This window comes from Xyrauchen texanus, chromosome 1 (genome assembly GCF_025860055.1).
Source record: "Xyrauchen texanus isolate HMW12.3.18 chromosome 1, RBS_HiC_50CHRs, whole genome shotgun sequence".
NCBI classification, from domain to species: Eukaryota; Metazoa; Chordata; class Actinopteri; order Cypriniformes; family Catostomidae; genus Xyrauchen; species Xyrauchen texanus.
Window position 1 is genome coordinate 23,197,956 of NC_068276.1, and position 22,284 is coordinate 23,220,239.

Sequence of the window (22,284 nt, forward strand, 5' to 3'; positions counted from 1 at the left end):
AAGCTGATAACATTTTTTGTTAAAGGTGTTAACTTGCAACGTGAAATCAGGTTGAAAAACAAACCACTTATGACATGACCACCCACATTTTCTACTTATAATGCATAATTGGTGTAAGAACGTGCACGTGAACATGCTCAATTTTTGAGTTAAGTATCTTTCTAACATTCATTGTTTTTGTATTTTTTGGCGATGGTCCTGCTGGTTAAAACCATGTGGTTACAGTTTTATTGCAGCAACAATGCCATTGTGGTGGAAATTATTGTTACCATTGTATTTTAATTTTTTTTTAAGGTCAGACCAGTGTATACACAGTGCCTATGTTCACTCTCTTTTTCATCCTCTCTCTCTCTCTCTTACACACACAGACACACACACACACACACAAAGGTGGAAATTAAAATGTGTTCTCTTTCATTGTATACATGGACGACACCAAAGGTCGACCAAACTACTTGAGCTCTTCTCATGCTTTCTTTATTCAGACATACTGTGAGCTGATTTTTATTTCCACATCCACACTGTCTTAAGTTCTTTCCCTCTAATTTGTGTGCGCTGTCTTTTTTTCCAGCAAACGCTTACTTTTTGTGCACCGTCTTGAACTTTATGCCTCATGTTGTTGTCATGGCAACACAAGAAAGCTCCTTTGGCTGCCATGGTAACTGAATACAGCATATTTAGGAAAGTGTACAGCTTAACTAGGATAAGTGGATAAAAAGGCAGATCATTGCGTTTAGACACACCTTTTAATGAACCCTGCGTGCTAGTGGCTTCATTTTCATGTGGTGAAGAGTATATTAGGGAAACAGTGTGCATGATTCTGATTCGGTGCATCTCTGTTGAGTGAGTGTGTCTGAGCATCTATTTAAAGTATGTGGTTTTTAGCAGATGCAAACAAATGCAAGCCAACAGAGGTGTGAATGTGTGTGCGTGTATGATATAGCTATGTAGCTTTGGCAGCTGCCCCAGACCTGTTTATAGGTAATGCAGTATTAATAAGAGCTCTTCATTAGAGAGCCCTGCCAAGCTACTAAATGTAATGGTGCTTTAAACTTTCATCAGCTAAGAAAGAATGAGGGATGGTGAGAAAGTGAGGAAAATAAGGACCCGAGGTCAATATTGGAAATTAAATTATAATAATGTTAATTAACAAAAAAGGGAAATTGAAAATGAAAGAAATGGGAATTGAAAAGGGAGGGGAAGAAAATAATGAGTGGAGACAGAGAAGGAAAAACGCATTTAAGAATGTATTGGGATTGTTGAATTTTAATTTATGTAGGAAATGTCGAAAAAAGCAAGAATCCAGGATGAACTAAAATAATTTCTTTGAATAGTATTTATCTTGAAGTGCAGATTTGTTGCAATTATATGGATATAATCCTTCCTTAAGTGAATGAAGCTAGTCGGAACTATCTCCATTTTAATGAAAGAAAACAGCATATTTTTAAATAACAAAAAATAGAATAGTGTGCATTAGGTGTGTAACGAGCCATCGATCGGGATTGATGCATTGATCAAATAACCAACAATGCGATGTCATCGATTCAATGTGTAAACATCAATGTATATTTTTTAAGATGCACATTTTATTTTGACATTTTCATGCCAACCACGTCGGTACGCATTTCCATCAGGCAATGCAGCAACCTTATATTATTCATCTAATTTTATAAGCGCTAAATTTGCTTCTCATGTGGGACACGGAAGTGCATGGGGTGATTGAAGCTCGTAGTTGCGCTCTGCTCTATCTGTGTGTGCCTGTAAACCCGGCGTCCCTCGAAATGCGAGCTACGGTGACAGGATAGCGCAGAGCGGCTCACATGCACGATTAAAACGAGCGTCCCTCCATATCATGGTGCAAGCGACAGGCGTCATGGAGCAATTCAACCTTGTCAAATGGCTAGACAGCACTGACATTCTGAACAGTGCTGACGAAGGAAAGAGAAAACACCTGCCCTACACCAGCATCAACTACAAGACTTTTCACATCTAAACATTAACACCCTTACTAGCATTTAACATGGTAAACTGTACCAGGATTTTTCAATACAACAGTGCAAGTTGTAGCCAAAAAAATACAAATAAGAAATAAACACAGATAGCACATACTCTTCTGTTGGAAACAAGTCATGGTATGTATTTTGGATTGAAAGACTCGCTTGACTGTTGTAGTGATGACAAATTGTCACTGTAGTGTTTACCTCATTTCACAAGGCAATAAGCTGTCATCAAACGATTGATAATCACGTGTGTGTGTGTGTGCGCGCGCGTGTGTGTGTGTGTGTGTGCGTGCGTATGTGACTTACATTTTTTATATTGTTTATTTGTATACATTTTCAACATCTGAAGTACCTTATTTTGTTGTGGATGTCCAAAAGTGGATACTGATTTATACTTGGTTCCATTTGTAAGAAAATTAATGTAATTGATTATGTAAAATAGGCACATAATATTGTAATATCGATCACAGGCCCCTGGGCAAACATCAGATCACTGGCTAAGAGAATCTATATAAGATTGTATCGTGATGAAACCTGCTATTTTACATCACTAGTATGCATCCGGTTGTCATATTATTTTCTTCTATTATGAAATGACCTAATTAATACAACTCTCTTTAGTTGACTGGGGAAGCTCATATAGGCTCATTAATGTGTTTGTGGCATACAGTACAAGCTAATAGCTTTACACTTCTGTGCTTCTTTCTCTGAGTTGAACAGAAATGTACCCAAGCAAGCATTTGTGGGTGTGTTTGTGTCAATTTGATAAATGTGTCCCAGCAGCAAGCATTCCTATGTACGTCAATTCAGAACTTTGTAAATTTGTGTGTGTGTGTGTGTGTGTGTGTGTGTGTGTGTGTGTGTGTGTGTGTGTTGGCACCTACAAACCCACTGTTTGATGTTCTTTGAGTGTGAATTGAGGAAGGCAGCTGGCATTCATAACTGAAGAGGATGGGGCCAACAGTCACCATCTATCTCTGTCTAACATGCACACACACACACACACACACACACACACACACACTCTCAAACAAACACAGACCATCAGTTCTGGGGCCATAGCATGAGGTTTGGACAGCCTGGTCTCATGAAATTTACGTGAACATTGCAACGTTTTTGCAAAACTGAAATTACGTGTTTCATGACACGTTTGGCTGCAGTTTTAGTGAAATGCCCAGCGAGGGGCACCAAAATCAAGCGAAATGAGGTTGTAATCAGACAAGTTTAAGGTGAATTTTAGATGGAGGTTTTAATAAGTAAAATGTTCATCCCTAACCTAAAAGTTTACCCTAAACCTAACCAATAGTGTCCAAAAATATAAATGAGTTAAACAAAACAGACATCCGTACCAGTAACCAACACCTAACCCTAACTGAGAGTGTTATAAAATGCAAATTCGAAATAATAATAAAAAAAAAAAAAAAAAAGGAAACATATTAACTCAAGCATCCACATAATTTTGTGTCGCTTCTATGTCACTTTCACTTTTGTGCGTCTTTGGATGGATTCAAACCGCGGCCGTCAAGCCCAAAGTCCAACGCTCTATCAGGTGAGCTGATCAAATTTAGTTTATCAAATCATGGGTTAAATTTAAATGTTTGATGTCATAACATAGCAGCGGGTGAGTAATGGAGTGAAAAATATGTTTTTATAAAATCCAAATCTGCAATTGTACTCATGATATGTGTGACCGCAATTAAACCGCATGGTTGTTGTAGTGCCTCTAGTGTTCAGAAAGCGAAATGTAGAAAGCAACACGTACAAGTCAGTTTGAAAAAATGTATACAGAGTAAAGTTCATTCTATGAGAACAGTTTTGGTTTGGAAGTATTTCTTAAAATGCTTGTTCGTTTGGCACTTGGTCTCATCTCGCTCCCTAGTTCCCTATTATGTTAATCAGATTAGCATGAACTTGAATTCAGGCACTAGTAAGGATGTTGATCCACATCAACATTGGGATACTGATGAGCCAAAATGTACCTGCAACACGATTGCGAGGTTGAGGACTAAACCTAGCTGGTATTTATTAACAACATCTCTGTATATAGTGCTTCTTTGTTTTAGGTGCACAGTGCTATAATGAAAGAGAACATACATAAATGTATAAATAAAAATAAAAAGGGGTGTCTTTTTTTAATGTACAGTATATTTTGTGTCTAATACTTAAAGGTTTTCAGAATTTAGTTTTCCTTTCATGCACATTAGGAACAAAAGACTCTTGGAATTTTTTACATTTGTGATAAAGTGGCAGTTTACGTGCTGTCAATTTGCAGCAAAGAAAACAATTTGCCGCAAATTATTGCCAGAATTTTGCAGCTCTTCACCGGTAGTAGAGAACCCGCAGCAAACCTTTGGCAACAATGAAGAATTAGCCACTACTGGCATCTGACAAACACTTCTATGGCTAAACTGTGACAACAAGCAAGAGTTTGGTGCAAATCTCATTTGCATGTGAAAATAATGAGTGTTTGCCAGAACAACAAAAAAAAAAACTCTCTAAATGACAGAAAATAATGCTTACACTTCATGAATTTACATTTGTGCTCATCTTCTAACTACTTCAGGGGTCTGATTCACAAAAATCTGATGGAAATTCATAAGAAGATATTTGGCTATAATCGATAATGGTTTAAGAAATAAAAGATAACGTTCTTTTTTTTTTTTTATTAATACCTTTATTTATATCTTCCTTTCACCCCAATTTGGAAAGCCCATTCCCCACTACTTAGTAGGTCTTCGTGGTGGCGTGGTTACTCACCTCATTCCGGGTGATGGAGGACAAGTCTCAGTTGCCTCAGGTTCTGATAGAGTCAATCAGCGCATCTTATCACTTGGCTCGTTGTGCATGACACCGTGGAGACTCGCAGCATGTGGAGGCTCATGCACAATTTACCACGTACCTCATTGAGAGCGAGAACCATTACTCCCGACCACAAGGAGGTTACCCCACGTGACTCTACCTTCCCTAGCAACTGGGCCAATTTGGTTGCTGAGGAGACCTGGCTGGAGTCACTCTAACTCGCGATTCCAGTGGTGGTAGTCAGTGTCCATACAGTGTCCGGAATGATTTTGAGATTGAGACAGCCCTAGAAATGGCCGACTGCCTAGCAAGTGCACTGACCACTGAACTAGATTTAGACGCACCCATGGAAATGTACAGATGGGGTGAATTTTCTATGTATGTTTACTGGTACACTTGAATGTGTGGTTTTATGTCAGTGTGAGGTCATGACCACATACCACCGATGATTTTCAATTTAGGAGGTGGCAGTAGATCTAGAGAATGTGTGCATGCATGTGATATAATGCCAGTGCTGTCAGTTCACAGCACCTCTTATATCTCCAAAATGTGTTTGTGCCAAGAGAATATGTCAGAGAGAAAGAGAATGAAAGGTTTTGGTTGTCTTCTGTAGAAAGGGTGTATAAAGTGAAACAGAATAAAGAGTGGAAACCAATTCATTTTGGGGTGTGATGCATAGATGACATAATGAATGAGAGAGAGAGAGAGAGAGCGAGAGAGAGAGAGAGATACTGAAAGAGTTGGGAAAGGAAAGAATAGAGGGAGAGCACATGCTGTTTTTTCTGTCATTCGAAACAGATGGAGCAAAGGAGCGCAGGGTGAGACTGTTTCCTCTCGCATGCTACCCTTACACATGGCGTCATCAAAGACACACCCACAATCAGATCTCACTCATACACGCATCAGAATAACACACTCAGACATTTATTAACACACCCAGCGATCCATGTTGAACTTCTAAATTGGACCCTGTAGACATGAAAGTAAACCAGAGTGCTTATTAAGAGAACTGCGCTGTTATAATTTCCGTCCTGCCGAATGAATGTTAAATCATCCATCCCAAGCGACAATGCCGCCAGACCTCATTATCCATCAGAAGATGTCAGAATATCAGAGTTTTTTCTGATATCCAAAACCAGTAAACATCAACAGTGGCCCAAGAGCTAGGCATAGGCAGCACGGAAAATATAGCAGAAAGCAGGAGACTGAGTGATTGTAGTTTATTGAATACTAATCTTAGTTGCATCTGTCTTAATACTCTGTCTGACCAGTACAGATTCAACAATTGTTAATATACTAAACAAAGACAAGGGAAAATATAGCTACAAGCAGCAATAATCGGGGCCAAGCCCTAATAGCATTCCACAAGCACAATTCAAAGAGCTCTGGTAAAACAGAGGCACAATATTAAGATGAGATGATGAGGGTTTTAAACCAGGGTTCCCTATCTGTCACTCACTCAACATTGTGTCAATGAGTTGACACTAGCGGTCACCCTTGGGAGCTCAGAAATCTCTGATCTTTGAGAAAAGGCCAATGGGAATTGGAGTGTGGGATTTGCATGCCACTTCCCAGACATACGGGTATAAAAGGAGTGTCGCTGCAAACACACATTCAGATTTCTTTTTCAGATCGGAGTAGACACATTTACTGAGCTGAATTCTTCCTTCCGTTCCATTCATCTCTCCTCTGCTGAAAGCTGCTGGATCTATGGCGCATTGCAGAGGTTCTCCCTTATTGCGTGGACATGACCATGGCTACGTTGCGGGCCACCCCAGAGGCTCCCCGACTCTGTCCTTTTACCTAGCGGTATGAGGCGGGGTCGGTTAGCACTGGGGGCGACATGGGGACATCAATGGGACCATCTCTGCCAGGTATTCCCTCTCGGACCTCCCATTCCCCGTCACGCTCGTATGCCCTGACCGAGCTCTGGAGCGAGGTTGCCGGTCTGTCTTACACCGGACCCGTGATATCGTTCGTGGCCTGTGACGAAGATGAGTTATCGATCGCGGCATCGGAGAGCGGGCTCATCATGTCTGATGCTGAGGACTCGACTGGACTCCCCACTCGGGTGCGGTAGCTCAATCGCAGGCTGACGTTGAGCTAGCGGCCATGCTTGCCCGGGCAGCTGCGAGTGTCGGGCTGGAGTGGAACCCTCCGTTCACCCCGAACTCTCACGGCTTGATGATTGGTTCCTGGGGCCAGAGCACCGCTCACGGCCACGCTCCGCCCCTGTTCCTTTCTTCCCGGAGGTACATGAAGAGCTCACGCGTTCGTGGCAGGCACCTATCTCTGCACGCAGATGGTCCTCACTACCCTCGATGTCGGGGCGGCAAGGGGCTACATGGAGATCCTGCAGGTGCCCCAAGGCACTAAGAGAACTACACAGGACCCGGGACTAATGCAGGAGCTGCGCTTCGCGACCGACTTCGCCCTCCGAGCGACGAAGTGCACGGCACTCACTCTCGGGCGTGATGCTCTCCATGGTTTTCGAGGATGAAGATCTTCCTCCCCTGTCCCAGGCTGTTCCGAGAGCGGTCACAAGGAGCCAGGTTAGTGCTTTGATGTCTCTAGACTCAGCACCTCGGGCTCCTCTCCGTCTAAAGAGACACTCAAGTTGAGCGTACAAAACACACTGCATGTAAAGGCTGATTTATGGGTTAAACAAGCCTGCACATGTTGCCGAAAACGCACAATTTGAAAAATTTACGGGAACGCGTGTCACATTTTCGGGCCAACACGTTTACATTAGGGATGCACCGATCCGATACCTGGATCGGTATCGGCTCCGATACTGAAGCTTTTAGACGGATTGGGTATTGGTCCGACGAGCCCGATCCAAATCAGATACTGTGTGTTAGTTATGTTCGTTACTGTCAAGCTTAAGAAAATGACATAAAAGAACCATAAAAACACAATTAAAGTAGTTCATATAACTCATGCATTTTATTCAAAACCACTTGAAGACATGCGACAGCTCTGTGAATCACAAAAGGCTGTGTTTAAAAAGTAAATGTATCAAATGGATGCGCATATCTGGCGCATTAGTGAATGGCGCTGCTCTGTTTACACACACACACACACACACTCGTGGCTATTTTTAGCCTTCACGCGGTGCGCAACATTTGAGCGCTACTCATGAACAACATCTCAGATGTAGATGCTCAATTGTTCGAATCACTTATAATATGCATTTAGAACGGTACTGGAGGTGCATTTTACCAGAAATGTAAACGAATTAAACTACTGTGAACTTGCCTACAAACAGACACACGTACAGGAGTTCCTGGAGAGTTCAGAATGTCAAAATAAAAGCATGAGGTGCACGATTGAGATATATTACTATTATAATATATTATTATTTGTTTTCAAATTATAATAATATTTAAGTTTAATGGGTTCTAAAAAATAACTGTGTGAATGAAAAGTGACAAACTAAAATAAATGACATAAATAAATAAATGTAATAATAAGAAAATAAATAAAGGAATAAATGTCTTGATAAAACAAATATAATAAGTTTTTAATGAAAGTTATTCCTGAATTTATTTTTGTATTACTTTTTTTCCTTTATTATTTTCTCATTTTATTTTAATTCTTTAAAACTTTTTTTATTCTTTCATTTGTTTTTTTGTAATTATTATTTATTTATGCATTCATTTATTTTTATATTTATTTATTTCCACATGTATTTATTTCTATATTTAAATATTCCCACATTTATTTTTGTATTTATTCTTACATTTCTGTCTCTTGTATGATAATGATGTGGGCGGGTCCTGCTCACCATTGGTTTATTGTAGATTGAAGCGTGTGCTCGATTACTCTTGACTTGTTTTGATGTGACGTTAGGTCATAGCCATATCGTGTAAACTAAAGCTATTTGTGGGGCTAAAAACATAAGAGCTTAAGTCAATCCAAGATTTATTGGTTATACTACAATCACAAAATAAATGGGGAGCTGTTTCTTCATCAAATCCACAAAATGAGCAAGTTTCATAAATGATATGATTTAACCTTCATACTTTTCTTTTTTATATTCTGTGTATATAACTTCATATTTTGATGTCCGCAAATCCATAATATTCTGTTGTTATGATTGTTCATTGTAAAAGATACAACCATGCTTCATTTCCCTGATCGTTTATGTATGTATTTATAAGTTCTGCAATAAAAAAATAAAAAAAAAAAATCTTTAGCTGACTCTTCACATATATCTAGAGAGTTGCGCAACTTGCGAATGAAGTCGATAACCGCACATCAAATGACTATGTTTCATTTAGAGTAGAGGTGCTTATTGATGTTTTAGGAGAGCTGTATGCTGGTATGAATGTTGAAGCACATCCTGGTTGTTAAACTCTCTGCAAAACGTTTCCCTGCATATTCTATATCTGAGTCAGAGGGTGCTAAGGTGGGACGTCCATCTGCTCCCAATAAGTACTATTGAGCTCTCAACCAATGATGCACTGGAGCTACGCAAGGACCACCTCCCTCATTTACATGTTGCACACAGAAAAGATGATACATGTATTAATAAATAAATATATTTGGGAATATATAAATATGGAAATAAATATATGCGGGAATAAATAAATATAAAAAATAAATTAATACATAAATAAAAAAAATATGCAAAATAAATGAATAAATAATTAAAATTAAAAAGTATAAAAATAAAGTTAAAAATAAATATAGAAAATAATAAAGGAATAAAGTCATACAATAATAAATTCAGGAATAAATGTAATTAAAAATGAATTATATTTGTTTTATCAAGACATTTATTCCTTTATTTATTTTGTTATTATTACATTTATTTATTTATTATTTATGCAGGTTTGGGCCTCCAAAGATACAAGTTGAATTTATTTTGCAAAAAACATCTACTTATTTTCTACTGATGATTTATACTCTAATTACTGTTAATTTTCTGCTACATTATCCGGTATACAAGTTAATAATAAAGTGTTTCTTAATAAGCTATACATTAATATTGAAATAATGTGTAGTTAGAGGTTTGCGTTTCTTTACATATTAAAGAGTACTCCCCATTAGTTCCACACAATAATGTAAAGATATTCTAAACTGATTATGCAAAAAACAACACTGGTATCGGATCGAGATCGGTATCGGACGATACTGAGATTTCCGATATCGGAATTGGATCGGAAGAGAAAAAGTGGTAACGGTGCATCCCTAGTTTAAAGTGCACCTCCAGGAATTAACCACGTTTGTATGCGGGACATGCATTCAAACCGAACCTTCCCGCGCACCAACAGAAGCACATCCAAGCACTCCCACACACTAGCACATAAATTCCTGTCCACCATTTGGCTGTGAACTGGGTTGAGGAACTAAATTCACATTCTTACCTTAAATAAAGGCATCAGAGGTTTCACAGATAAATTAATAAAATAAAATAAATATGCATCATCACGCTCTATGTAAAGTAAGAAGCAGATTTTATGATGTTTTCTTCAATACAACACAGTAACAAGTGAATGATTTACTTTTTACTAGAAATGCTGACGTTAGAAAAATGTCCGACATTAGGATATTATTCGGCTGTGCATCCTGTGGTTGTGTGATGGCTAATAAGCCCATATCACTAGATTCTGGTTTTGTTATCCTTCTAGTTATTTACATTGTGGTCAATGACAGCAGAACTTTGTCACACTTGCCGGAAATGCAGCCGCTTGATTCCACGTTACAAAATAAGGTGGATACTTCCCCAGACTCATGCTTAATAATAACGGCGATACCACAGAGTTTTGCATTAATTACAGATGTATGTATGGTAGTAATATTTCCAGATATCAGTGCTATTCGGCTGAGCTCTGTGATGAAGCAGCTCAGATTATGAGCCAAGGCCAGGTGCTGTTCAAACAGATTGAGCAGAACAGAATGAAACAGGATATGAGGATCTCAAGATACAGATTTCTAAATTTAACTTCTTCCCTGACAAAGCATTTTACCATTGCTTAATCTGAGAAACAGAGCAAGACGAAACAGCCAAAGGCCTCCACCTAAGGGGCTGTTCACACCCGAATGCTTTTGCAACCATCCAGTTTACCATTTGTTATTCTATGGAAACGCGCTAGAAAAACGTCTTTGATTGTTTCGCCACCTTTTGTTGTTTATTAAGCATCAGGTGCAGGAGCGCTGTGTTTTGGATGCCGTGTCAAAGTTAAAAAGAACTTTTTCAACTTTTTAAAATGCACCTCGAGACACCTGCTTTTTGTTCATCTGTATTTGTTGCAATGCTTTTAGCCTTTTTCAGCACAAGAATGTGATCAGTCTGAAGTCATCGTCAGTATTTGGCACACATCCAAAATTCAAATGTACATTTTTAGAATTCAAGTGTGCATTTTTTTAAATTAGTTTTAAAATTCTATGAATTTGCTTCACACAAATAATGACAGAAATACAGTGATTTTATTAAGCATATTAAAGTATGTGCTCATTAAACTCCAAGAGACAAAACAAAGTTATTAAAAATATTTCTCTAAGACACCTCTGACCATCTTCTCATGTCATTCACCCATTGTGTTATAGTTTAGGTAAGCAGATTTTTTGAGCGTTAAACCGGCATGAGGGTGGTGTGACACTATATTTATAAACACCTTCGCACATACAAATGTGTATGTTTTATTTTATATTCCATTTCCACCAATTTTAATCACATTTAAGCATCTAAAAATGTAGGGTGACAAATTAATTTAAAAAAGTACAATTGTCATTTTCTGTAATGTTAAACTTGCGGTCTTGCAACGAGTGGTTACTGTTGGAAATTTCATATCAACTACACATTTTAACAAATTATTAACAAGTTGAAACCTAAAAATTAAGCAGAATTACACGTATAACAATGAAACGCTTGTATCATGAAATAGTGCAGTGTGTCAGCTGTTTGAATGTGATCTACCAGGTCCAATTTACTTCATCGTGTGTGGGAAAATCAAACATTTAGAGTGGCAGAAAAAACACCACTAGCATTTTCACTTAGTAAAGGTGTGCTGTTGACACACCATCAACTCTTGGTGAAAAATACTTTTTGAGCTCCCACACATAATCCATGTAGATCAACTCTTCTTAGTAGATTCAATACAGTTAGATTTCAAATTTGGTACAGCAGAGCGTGGAAAAGGGGTGGGGCTGAATTCAAAACATTAAATTGCTACAGGATTTTGCCAGTCTCAATCAATTTCAAGTTAATTGAAATAAATAATATTCTAATTCATTATTCATTAATTAATTAATGCTGGATGAAGCCGAGCTACAGTCACATTATCTAGGTCAATTAATTTGCAAAAATCAGACTGGATTGATTTCAGTCAGACTAAAGCGTTTGCATGACATTTTAAAAAGACTTAAGTCTTTTTGTACTCATACATGTAAATAGTAAGTAAATGTATTGTATGTTTTTGGGAAGAGAGAGATTGTTAATTTTTAGTTCATAAATCTAATAAATAAAAAATTCAGAAAGTAATCTGATTACATATTGTTTGTTACTGGTTACATGGTACCCCAAGATTGCTCTTTTTTTCTCTTTTTCTTTTTCCATTTTCATCCATTTCAAACGTTTTTCACAATCAGATGAGTTACTGCCATCTACAGAATCTCAGGTGACCACTGTGTTTTTATACCCTCTCTAATGTTCTTTTTCAGTCTCTCTCTCTTCTGCCCTCTCTGTGCTGCCATTTATCCCATTAAGTGTTTTTATGTTCTTCCTTTGTCCCCACTCCTTTCTCTTTTTTCTATTGCTTTTGTCCATCTGCTTTTTGTTTGCAGCCTTTTTGGTCGGACAGTCTTTTCTGTCCCCCTTTTTGTCATGTCTCTATTCTTTTCATGCTTTCTCACTCTCAATGAGAATCAGACTCATTCTTGGCTAGTTTTCCCATGTAGCCACAGATAATGCTTGAGTAATTACATTGGTTAGCCTCAAGTGGGCTCTGGTTTTCATATTTCCTAAGTCCGACTAAAGCTGCACCCTCACTACACGATTTTTGGTTGGATTTTGCTGCCGTAGACAGATTTCCCAGGTCTGCCACAAAACCCCCGGATCACAGCCTAATCAATATGGTTGGCGATGCTCATTAAGTACGAGCGGTTCAGTGACGTGATCTAAGCCAGTCTTGAGCTGCCACAGACACTGCAATATTTTCAAGCATGTTTGATATTATCGCCACATAGTCTTGTAATGTGAGTGATGCAGCGACAACGGCAAACTTCTCCAGCCACAATTTGATCATAATTGTGTTTTAATGTAATGAACTTATGAGAACTAATTTTAACAAATAAATATATGGTTTTGGCACTCCTCTTGACATTGTTCTGTTTTATTTACCTCTCACTCTTTTCCAAAAACAGACACAGACAGTTGACCACGTCTTCCTAATTATTGTTGTTGTTTTTCAGACTAAATCAGTACACAGACAACTTTTAGACATTGAGCTATACTTGAGCATCTATTTGTGGAAAAATATATTGATCACTCCAATTTCCCACGTCAATTATGTTTTTTTTTATTTATTTATTATTTGCTGTTGGCCGGGGATGCCTCTTGGCCAATGATATGGTAATTTGAACACCCTGACTTTGTTCTGTTGTGTTGTATGTGCGCTGCTACAACAAGAAGGCGACAGATGTCAAGAAACTTTGTGTAATGTGAGCAGTCCTGCGATTCGGGTAGTCTGACAGTCGTGAGGTTATGGCTTTAACCTTGTAAAGATCATAAAGATAGATAAATAGACACTAAAACTGATGTTATCTATTAAAGGGATTGTTCACCCAAAAATGAAAATTATCTCATTTACTTACCCTCATGCCATCTCAGATGTGTATGACATTCTTTCATTTGCTGAACACAAATTAAGTCTTTTAGAAGAATATTTCTGCTCTGTTGGTCCATACAATGCAAGTGAATGGGTGAATCCACATAAGTGCAACATAAAGTACTTCAGGTGACTCTGGCACTTAAATTCAAATCTTCTGATGTGATATGATAGGTGTGGATGAGAAACAGATATTCATATTCTGCGTGCATATCACCCCCTACTGGGCGGGGAGGAGAATTTATGATAAAATCATAAATATTAATATAAATTAAATATTGATCTGTTTAATACCCACACCTGTCATATGTTGTATGAACACGTGGATTTAACCACTGAAGTCATATGGATTACTTTTATGCTGCCTTTATGTGGATTTTGGAGCCTCAAAATGTTGCACCCATTCGCTTGCATTGTGAGGACCTACAGAGCTGAAATATTCTTCTAAAAATCTTCATTTGAGATCTGCAGAAGAAAGAAAGTCATGCACATCTAGGATGCCAGGACAGTGAGTAAATGATGAGAGAATTTTCATTTTTGGGTGAACTATCCCTTTAAAATGTTAAACAGATTCTTCACAGTTGCAGAATTATGATAAATTATGAATTTGCCTTAATGTTGATTGCCTCAGTATTTTAAATGATGTTTTTAATCATTCCGATCTGTTTCTTTAGATTTTCATGTTGATAAAACCATTCTCAAAATCCTTTTCTGTCATTGCAGAGTCTTCAAGAAGTCTAGCCCCAACTGCAAGGTAAGATTCCCCTCAAGTATGTTCTAAGCTAGAAGGTGGGATCTTCAGTGGTCTCAGTTAACTTTTTTCTTTCCTCCTCTCTCTCTCCCCATACTCATTTTCTATCCATCTGTCTTGGTGTTTCTTCACTTATACACCTCTAGAAGCTCCTTGCAAAAGCTGTGTCTTTCCTAGACTGACCTTTTTCAAAACAAAATTGCTTGTTTTAGTTGGTCAGGTTCTCTCTGCTTGCATTCAGACTAGTTCCACCCATTTTTCTGCCTACCATATCTCTATCTCTTCCTCTGCCTTTCTACATCTGTCTTTCTGAAATGGAGAGCATTTTGCATGTCGAGGATGTTTGCTGTGAGATCACGCCGCCTAGAGGGGTTGTCTTCAGGAAGGGAGTGGAGCAACTAGGGGTCAGCTTGGCTGTTTGTTAAATTGTTTGTGTGTGTGTGTGTGTGTGTGTGTGTGTGTGTGTGTGTGTGTGTGTGTGTGTGTATTTGAGGGTTCTTCATTAGAGGCACTGCATGCTTTGCGTTATCTCTGGGGTCTTTTTTTAGCAAGTTCAAACTTGTGCTGTTTTCCAAAGATGTTTCTGATTATCCTCTTTCCTCTTAGCTCACAGTATACTTGGGGAAGAGGGACTTTGTGGATCATCTAGATCATGTGGATCCTGTAGGTAAGACAAAAGAAAGTTCCCACTCAAAACATCATGAAAATTATTTTATTATTTTATTAAGATCAAGGAATGTATATTTTATATACAAAATGGCCAGTTATGCATTTTTGCACTGCTAACAAAAGCAACACACAAGACGGACAGCCTGTCTGGAACACCATGTATAAAATATTTGCTGATACGCTTTATGCATCTTTTTCTCACTCATTGCGTTCGTTGTCTCTCTTTATTTTATCTGACATTAGATGGCGTGCTCTTGATCGACCCAGAATACCTTAAAGACAGAAAAGGTTGGAGGACACTTTAAACATTGATTTACAGTATCTCAGAATTACCTGTACAGCTTGTAAATTCTATATTTAAATCATGTTTAAAAAAAGAATATAGCTGTAATCGTTGTCCTATCCGAAACCTTGTATTATATCTTAATTTCTCATCTCTGCTTTGTACTTGGTTCCTTCTACCTTTACGCAGTGTTTGTGACCCTGACGTGTGCCTTCCGTTATGGCCGTGAGGACCTGGATGTTCTGGGACTGTCTTTCAGGAAGGATCTCTTCATCTCCAGTTTTCAGGCATATCCCCCACTGCCTGAGGAACGCAAGCCGCTCAGTCGCCTACAGGAGAGACTGCTCAAGAAACTCGGCCAGAATGCATACCCTTTCAACTTCATGGTGACCTTTTACTTTCTGCATTTGCACGTTCATTTTTAACAGCTTGAAGGGTACAACTGTGCATGCATGTTTTCGACTCATCTGATGTACCTTTAAGAGTACAGCTGATCAGTTTTGAATACAAGTTAGAAATAGTAAATAAAACTTGTGCTATTAACACTCATTAGAAATTACTCTTCTTGCACTACCATATATCCAGTTAAATTTGTTAAAAGTAATAAATAACTTGCTAGACTTTCCTGCAGGTCACCAGTAAATTATAAAATGGATAGATCCAATCCTAAGTTCTGATTGGTTGAACTAAATTGCAATATATCCAACAATTCTATATTAATGCAACAAGTTGCTTCGATATAACTAATGCAAGTTATGCTTGCCGATAAACATTATACATGTATGGGTGAGTTATTTCCAATATTACAGCATTGCTGTCATGACAGTGTAACATGCATAAAACGTGTAATCTGGTTAATGGCATAATGTCTGTAAATCCCTTATTTTATCACACTAAAATCATGATATCATGTATAATGTTCAGTGTATTATAATGTTTATGTCTTGTGGCTATACTTTTGAAGCTGTGTTTATGGACTAAAATAAACAAGGGACGAGTCAAAATGATTGTTTGTGTTAATCAACAGCTTTCGATTGACTTTAATTTGTATTTAACCCGGAAAGTTCCTTTAATATATGCAGCTCTTTATTAAATGTTGGTGTCTTTTATCATAATGCTGTTACTGCTTCAGGTCGTGCCAAAGAACACCCTTTTATCCATAGTAAAATCACAGTAATCCACAAATCGCGCCTTATTTAAGGCTTCTTTGTGGGAATTATTTAGTGTTTGCATGATTGTGATAAGGGCTAATTTGCTAAAAAAAAAAAATAATATTTAATTTTTTAACAGATTCCTCAAAACCTTCCCTGCTCAGTCACTTTACAGCCTGGCCCAGAGGACACAGGAAAGGTAATGACATACACACACAGGCTAACATGTGTGCGTTCACACCTCTCATTTCAATGGTAATTTTCTTGTTTTTTGGCCATAGGCGTGTGGTGTAGACTTTGAGGTCAGGGCATTCTGTGCCAAAACTGTGGACGAGAAGACCCACAAGCGGTAAGTGTCACTTCTTGTGAGTTTTTCTTCTTGTTAGAAACTCTGAGCATTCAACGCAAATGCCTATGTATTTTTAAAGGTATAAAGGCATTTTTTGACAGTACAATTGACCTCCGAAATTGTCTAACTGAGCAATCTTTACAGGAATTCTGTGCGGTTGGTGATTCGTAAGGTGCAGTATGCTCCAGAGAAGACTGGTCCTCAGCCAATGGTGGAGACCACACGCAGCTTCCTTATGTCTGACCGTTCCCTTCACCTCGAGGCCTCGCTAGATAAAGAGGTGCAAACATACACCTACCCACACACAGACTTCCTCTGCTGCCCTCTGCTTATGATTTAAGTGTCAAATTGTCGTCTTCCTTCTCAGCAACTATTGAAATTGCTCTTTCAATTTGGTGTGCTCAACTGGCTTAACTGCATACAATAAAAATGCAAACAGTGCACAATAAATAGTAATAAAGTAAATGATAGTTACAAATAATCTACTACAAAGATAATGCAAATACAATTACAGAATATATATATATATTATTTTTTCTCTTCTGTCTCTCTCAGCTCTACTACCATGGTGAACCTATCAGTGTCAATGTTCATGTCACAAACAACTCCACCAAAACAGTCAAACGAGTTAAAATCTCAGGTGAGTCAAACACAAACAGTTTAATCTAGAACTGTTGTATTTTGAAGTATTTTGAAACCATACAATGTATTACAGCCTACAAATAAAAGTGTAAACCATTTGTGTTTTGTTTGGTAACACTTGGTTAGGGCTGCAACTAATGATTATTTTGATAATTGATTAATCTTCAATTATTTCTTCAATTAATCAGATAAATAAAAATTTTATTTCCTGTTATAATGTGATTTTTTTTTTTAATGATTGAAATGATAAAGGGCTGAAGGATTTGGTTTGATTTACTGTACAGACTTCGCAATTCTATAATCTTACAAAACTTTAAACAAAGCCTGAATCAGGAATACTTCATTTTCAATTTGTATTATTATGATTACTTTCAGGACATATGCAAAATTACATTACTTGTAAAACTTAAAAAGTACAGTTCATTATGATACATCAGGGATGGTGTGGGACAAAAAATCAGTCCAGCAGAGGGCAATGGAGACACCAGAATAGAAATTGGTAGTTTTAAAATATTATGGTCTCTGATTACACGTTTCTAAAGTATTCTTTTCAAAAATACATTTTTTATGGTAGCGTATGCTTATCCAGTAAAATTGTGTTTGCCATATTTTATTTACTGGTGAAATTAGATATTACATTTGCCAGGACCCTAAGCATTAATATTATATATAATATTCAGCATTATATAAAGTTTAATATAGTACAATCATCTCTAAACGCAGTGCAGATTCACTATAGTGCTGACAAGTCTAAAAGTCAATCTAAAACTCTTAAAACCGCACAGTTTCACCTCTGAGACATCAGGGTGACATAAATGAGAATTTGATACATTGACTACATTGAAACTGAAATTGAGGTATGATGTTGCACAAGTTTAATAAACATGACTGTGCTCCCTTTTTTCATTGCGATCGGTTTGATGCGGATGCACACGCTCACGTGCTCATTGAAGTTTAAGGGAGACTCGCATGTGGTACTGACAAACAGTGTCGGGAAACATGCGGAAAAACGCACCTGATATTGAATTCATTACACAGTACATAAAAAAACAGAAAATAGCAGTAATATGTTACCCTTACAAAAAATCTAAACTACCCGCAAATTTGCCGCTCATTATTTTCACATTTAAATGAGCTGTGATTCGCCTCAAAGGAAAAAAGTTTGCTGCTCTTCAACGGTAGTGGTAAACCTCCGGAAAAAACTCTCAGTTCTCTTACGAGAGGTTCTCTCGTATTGCGTAAGCTAGCTTACGCTACGGGAAAGATTCATCTTTTCTGAGATATTGAAGCCAAAAAATTATCCTTAATTTTTGTATCCATTGTCAACGCAGTGCGGCAGCTGCAGACCTTGAGCGGGCTAGCTAGCGAGCTCATAGGTTGCTCTGTGGCAACTGCTGCAGCCTATAGACGAGCTTGGGCGAACTCGCATCCAATGAGAGGCGTCCGCGCGCTCACTGCATCAAAGCCCGCCAAAATGGGCGTGACTAGAGTGCATATAAGCGTAGTTCGTAGGCTGGAACCCTGATTTTCATCTCTTCAGCGAAGCTCTTCGCATCGCTGACCTGGAAGCCGCGTCGCCGTTCGAGGGGCATCAAGCAAGCGTGGACAGCGCTAGAAGAAGCCGGCCGTCTCAGCCACCTTCAGCCATCCTGCGAGCTACGCCATCCGACGACGTATCCTTTTATTCAGCAAGCTAGTTCTCACGAACTATTCACAAAAGAGTACGAGCGTCTTTTTCAAGATGCCTCGCTCCACTTGCGCCTCATGTCGCGCCCTTCTCAGCACAGGAGACCGCCACATCATCTGCGCTCTCTGCCTGGGACTGGGGCACGCAGAGCTCGCCCTCACTGAGGGCGGATGCGATTTCTGCGAGGAGCTACCGATGTCGACCCTGCGGGCTCGACTCGAAGCGCTCAAAGCAGAAACCGCCGCGCCGCCTTACCTTCAGCCGCGCAGGAAGAAGCGCCGCTCACAAAGGCTGCCGGAAACTGTGGTTGAAGCGACTGCCTCGCCGGAGCCTCTCCCTCGAGCATCGCTTTCACCCTCCCCGCCCCCCCGGGACGCGCAGTTGCCGCCGAGCGGCCGCACTGCTGCCATCTCGGATGACGAGGCGGACGATAAGGGCCACTGTTCCATCATGGCTTCGGACAGCGAGGAGTGGTCAGGCTCCCAAGCCTCCTCCTCGGCCCAGGAATCCAGCAGGACCCGCGCCGGAGTCGAAGGGGAGTTAACACGCCTCCTCACACAGGCCGTCGACCGCCTCGGGCTCGAGTGGTCACCGCCCCTGAGCAGGCACCCAACAGACTCGACGGCTGCTTTCTTCAAAGCCATCGCCGCTCTACACCCGCGGCCCGGGCCGCTCCCTTCCTGCCGGAATTACATACGGAGCTTGCAAAGTCGTGGAACGCTCCTTTTTCAGCCAGGACCCGTTCCCACGTCTCCACCTCTCTCGCGTCGGTGGACGGCGCCACTGAGAGAGGCTACTCCTCCATCCCCCCGGTCGAGGACTCGGTAGCAGCACACCTTTGTCCGCCCTCCGCGAGATGGCGTTCCAAGCCTGTGCTCCCGTCTAAGGCCTGCAGAGCGACTTCCGCCTATGTTGGCCGCGCCTATTCCGCCGCCGGCCAAGCCGCATCTGCTCTGCACTCAATGGCCGTTTTACAGATCCTACAAGCAGACCTTCTTCGGGAGTGGGATGAGAAAGGCAGGCACCCAGAGGCTGTTACTGATCTACGAAGCGCGACAGACCTCGCCCTTCGCGCTACCAAAGCTGCAGCCCAAGCTCTAGGGAAGTGCATGGCCTCGCTGACTGTGACCGAGAGACACTTATGGCTAACACTAGCCGACATGGGAGAAGCAGAGCGCTCCACGTTCCTCAACGCACCGCTCTCTCCGACCGGTCTCTTCGGCTCCGCGGTGAGTGGCATTGTTGACCGCTTCTCAGAAGTCCAGAAAGCCACCCAAGCCATGAACCTCTTCCTGCCGCGTCGCGCTAGCTCCTCTGCAGGCCGCTCACGTGATCAGCCTCCTGCACGAGCCTCTTCACAGCGCCCAGTTCAACAAACTCAGACTTCTCAGCGTCGACAGGGCGGCCGCCCTCGATCGCGCTCAGACAGCCGCCGCAGACCGCCGCCCCCGCGGGCCTCGATTTAAGGTAACGCTGAAACCAGAGCAACCGAAGTCTTCCTAACTTTGTTGAACAAACGACGGCTCAGTCCCGCCGCGGCCGGACCACCGTCAAAGCTTTGCCCCCTGTCAGTCCCCTTCTCTCAGGCTACTACAGTGGTGAATTTAGCAGCCAACAAGCCGGTGACACTGCCCGCTTGCCTGCACTCAAACGCCGTTTTCACGGCGACCCAAATAAATCTTGTAAAGAGCAAACATGTCTTATGTGTAGAAAAAGTGCCCACAACCCAGTGTTCGCCCCTACACACAAGCATAACACATCCCGTGCCCCTATCAGAGCACGCTCTCATAAAGTGGTTACGAACCGCTCGAGCGTCAGAGTCAATGAAGGCGCCCACAAATGCGTGCGCGCGCCCATTCTCTGCCCGCTCTGTCACACGACCAGCCCTATGTGTAGAAAATGTGCCCACAATCCAGTGTTCACTTCTGCACACAAGCACTGCATGTCTCGTGTCCCCACCAGAGCACGCTCACATAAAGCGGTTACGAACCGCTCGAGCGTCAGAGTCAATGAAGGCGCCCACAAATGCGTGCGCGCGCCCATTCTCTGCCCGCTCTGTTACACGGCCAGCAACCATTCCTCTGTGTGTAAGTCCCGTGCCCATGACTATGCTTGCGCATCACGTAACAGATGTGACTCTTTCCCCATTCATTCCAATCGGGACGTCACTCACAAAACAGCCTGTTCATGCTGTCTGCGAGCAATCATGCATGAACACACTAAACGCGCTCACACATTTTGTTCAGCGCTCTGTGTGCGGCAATCAGAGCGAATTGGCCATTCACCCTCTAGCGTTACGCTTCAAAGCGTGGGAAGCTATTCCAGGGATATCCAAGTGGGTGTTAAGCACAATACAACAGGGCTATTTGCTACAGTTCGATCGCCGCCCCCCTCGCATCAGAGCGCGGCTCGAAACCACTGTGAACACGGAAGCAGCGTGCATGCTTCGTTCAGAAATAGCAAGCCTTCTGTGCAAAAGGGCCATAGAAAAAGTGCCACCCTCTCTGAGCGAGTCGGGGCTTTACAGCCGTTATTTTCTTGTTCCCAAGAAAGACGGCGGCCTCAGACCCATATTAGATCTCAGGGTTTTGAACAAGGTACTTGCAAAAAGACCGTTCAAAATGCTTACAATCAGGAAACTCCTCGCGCATGTGCGCCAGGGGGACTGGTTTATTTCTCTCGATCTGAAAGATGCATACTTTCAGATTCAGATAAATCCCCGTCACAGGCCATTCTTGAGATTCGCCTTCGACGGCCAGGTTTATCAATACACCGTCCTTCCGTTCGGCCTGTCCTTAGCACCCCGTACTTTCACGAAGTGAATGGATGCGGCGCTCGCACCCCTGCGGAGTCAGGGTTTGCGAATTCTGAACTATTTGGACGACTGGCTGATTATGGCTCAGTCACATATGGAGCTTCTGTCTCACAGAGCAGTTCTCCTCAGCCATCTGAACAGTTTGGGTCTTGCAGTCAATTGGACCAAGAGCTCACTACAGCCCAGTCAGACCATTTCCTTCCTGGGAATAGAACTAGACTCAGTGGCAATGACGGCTCGCTTATCTACACAGCGCGCACGCCGTGTTCAGCGACTAGCCGCATCTTTTCAGATGAACAGCCTC

The 22,284-nt window shown here is 40.8% G+C and overlaps 1 protein-coding gene across 2 annotated transcripts in view; it reads left to right on the forward strand.

Moving 5' to 3' along the window:
* arrb2b (arrestin, beta 2b) overlaps positions 1 to 22,284 on the forward strand; it is a 63,432-nt gene that overhangs the window by 25,958 nt on the left and 15,190 nt on the right. The window contains exons 2-9 of one of the 2 annotated variants that reach the window (XM_052120432.1): positions 14,357 to 14,387; positions 14,991 to 15,051; positions 15,297 to 15,341; positions 15,526 to 15,722; positions 16,627 to 16,686; positions 16,769 to 16,836; positions 16,981 to 17,116; positions 17,392 to 17,476. In XM_052120432.1, coding sequence (XP_051976392.1) covers positions 14,357 to 14,387; positions 14,991 to 15,051; positions 15,297 to 15,341; positions 15,526 to 15,722; positions 16,627 to 16,686; positions 16,769 to 16,836; positions 16,981 to 17,116; positions 17,392 to 17,476 — 683 coding nt within the window. Of the gene's footprint in view, positions 1 to 14,356; positions 14,388 to 14,683; positions 14,789 to 14,990; positions 15,052 to 15,296; positions 15,342 to 15,525; positions 15,723 to 16,626; positions 16,687 to 16,768; positions 16,837 to 16,980; positions 17,117 to 17,391; positions 17,477 to 22,284 lie in introns of those variants that run through there. The other variant, XM_052120510.1, reaches the window with a different exon arrangement.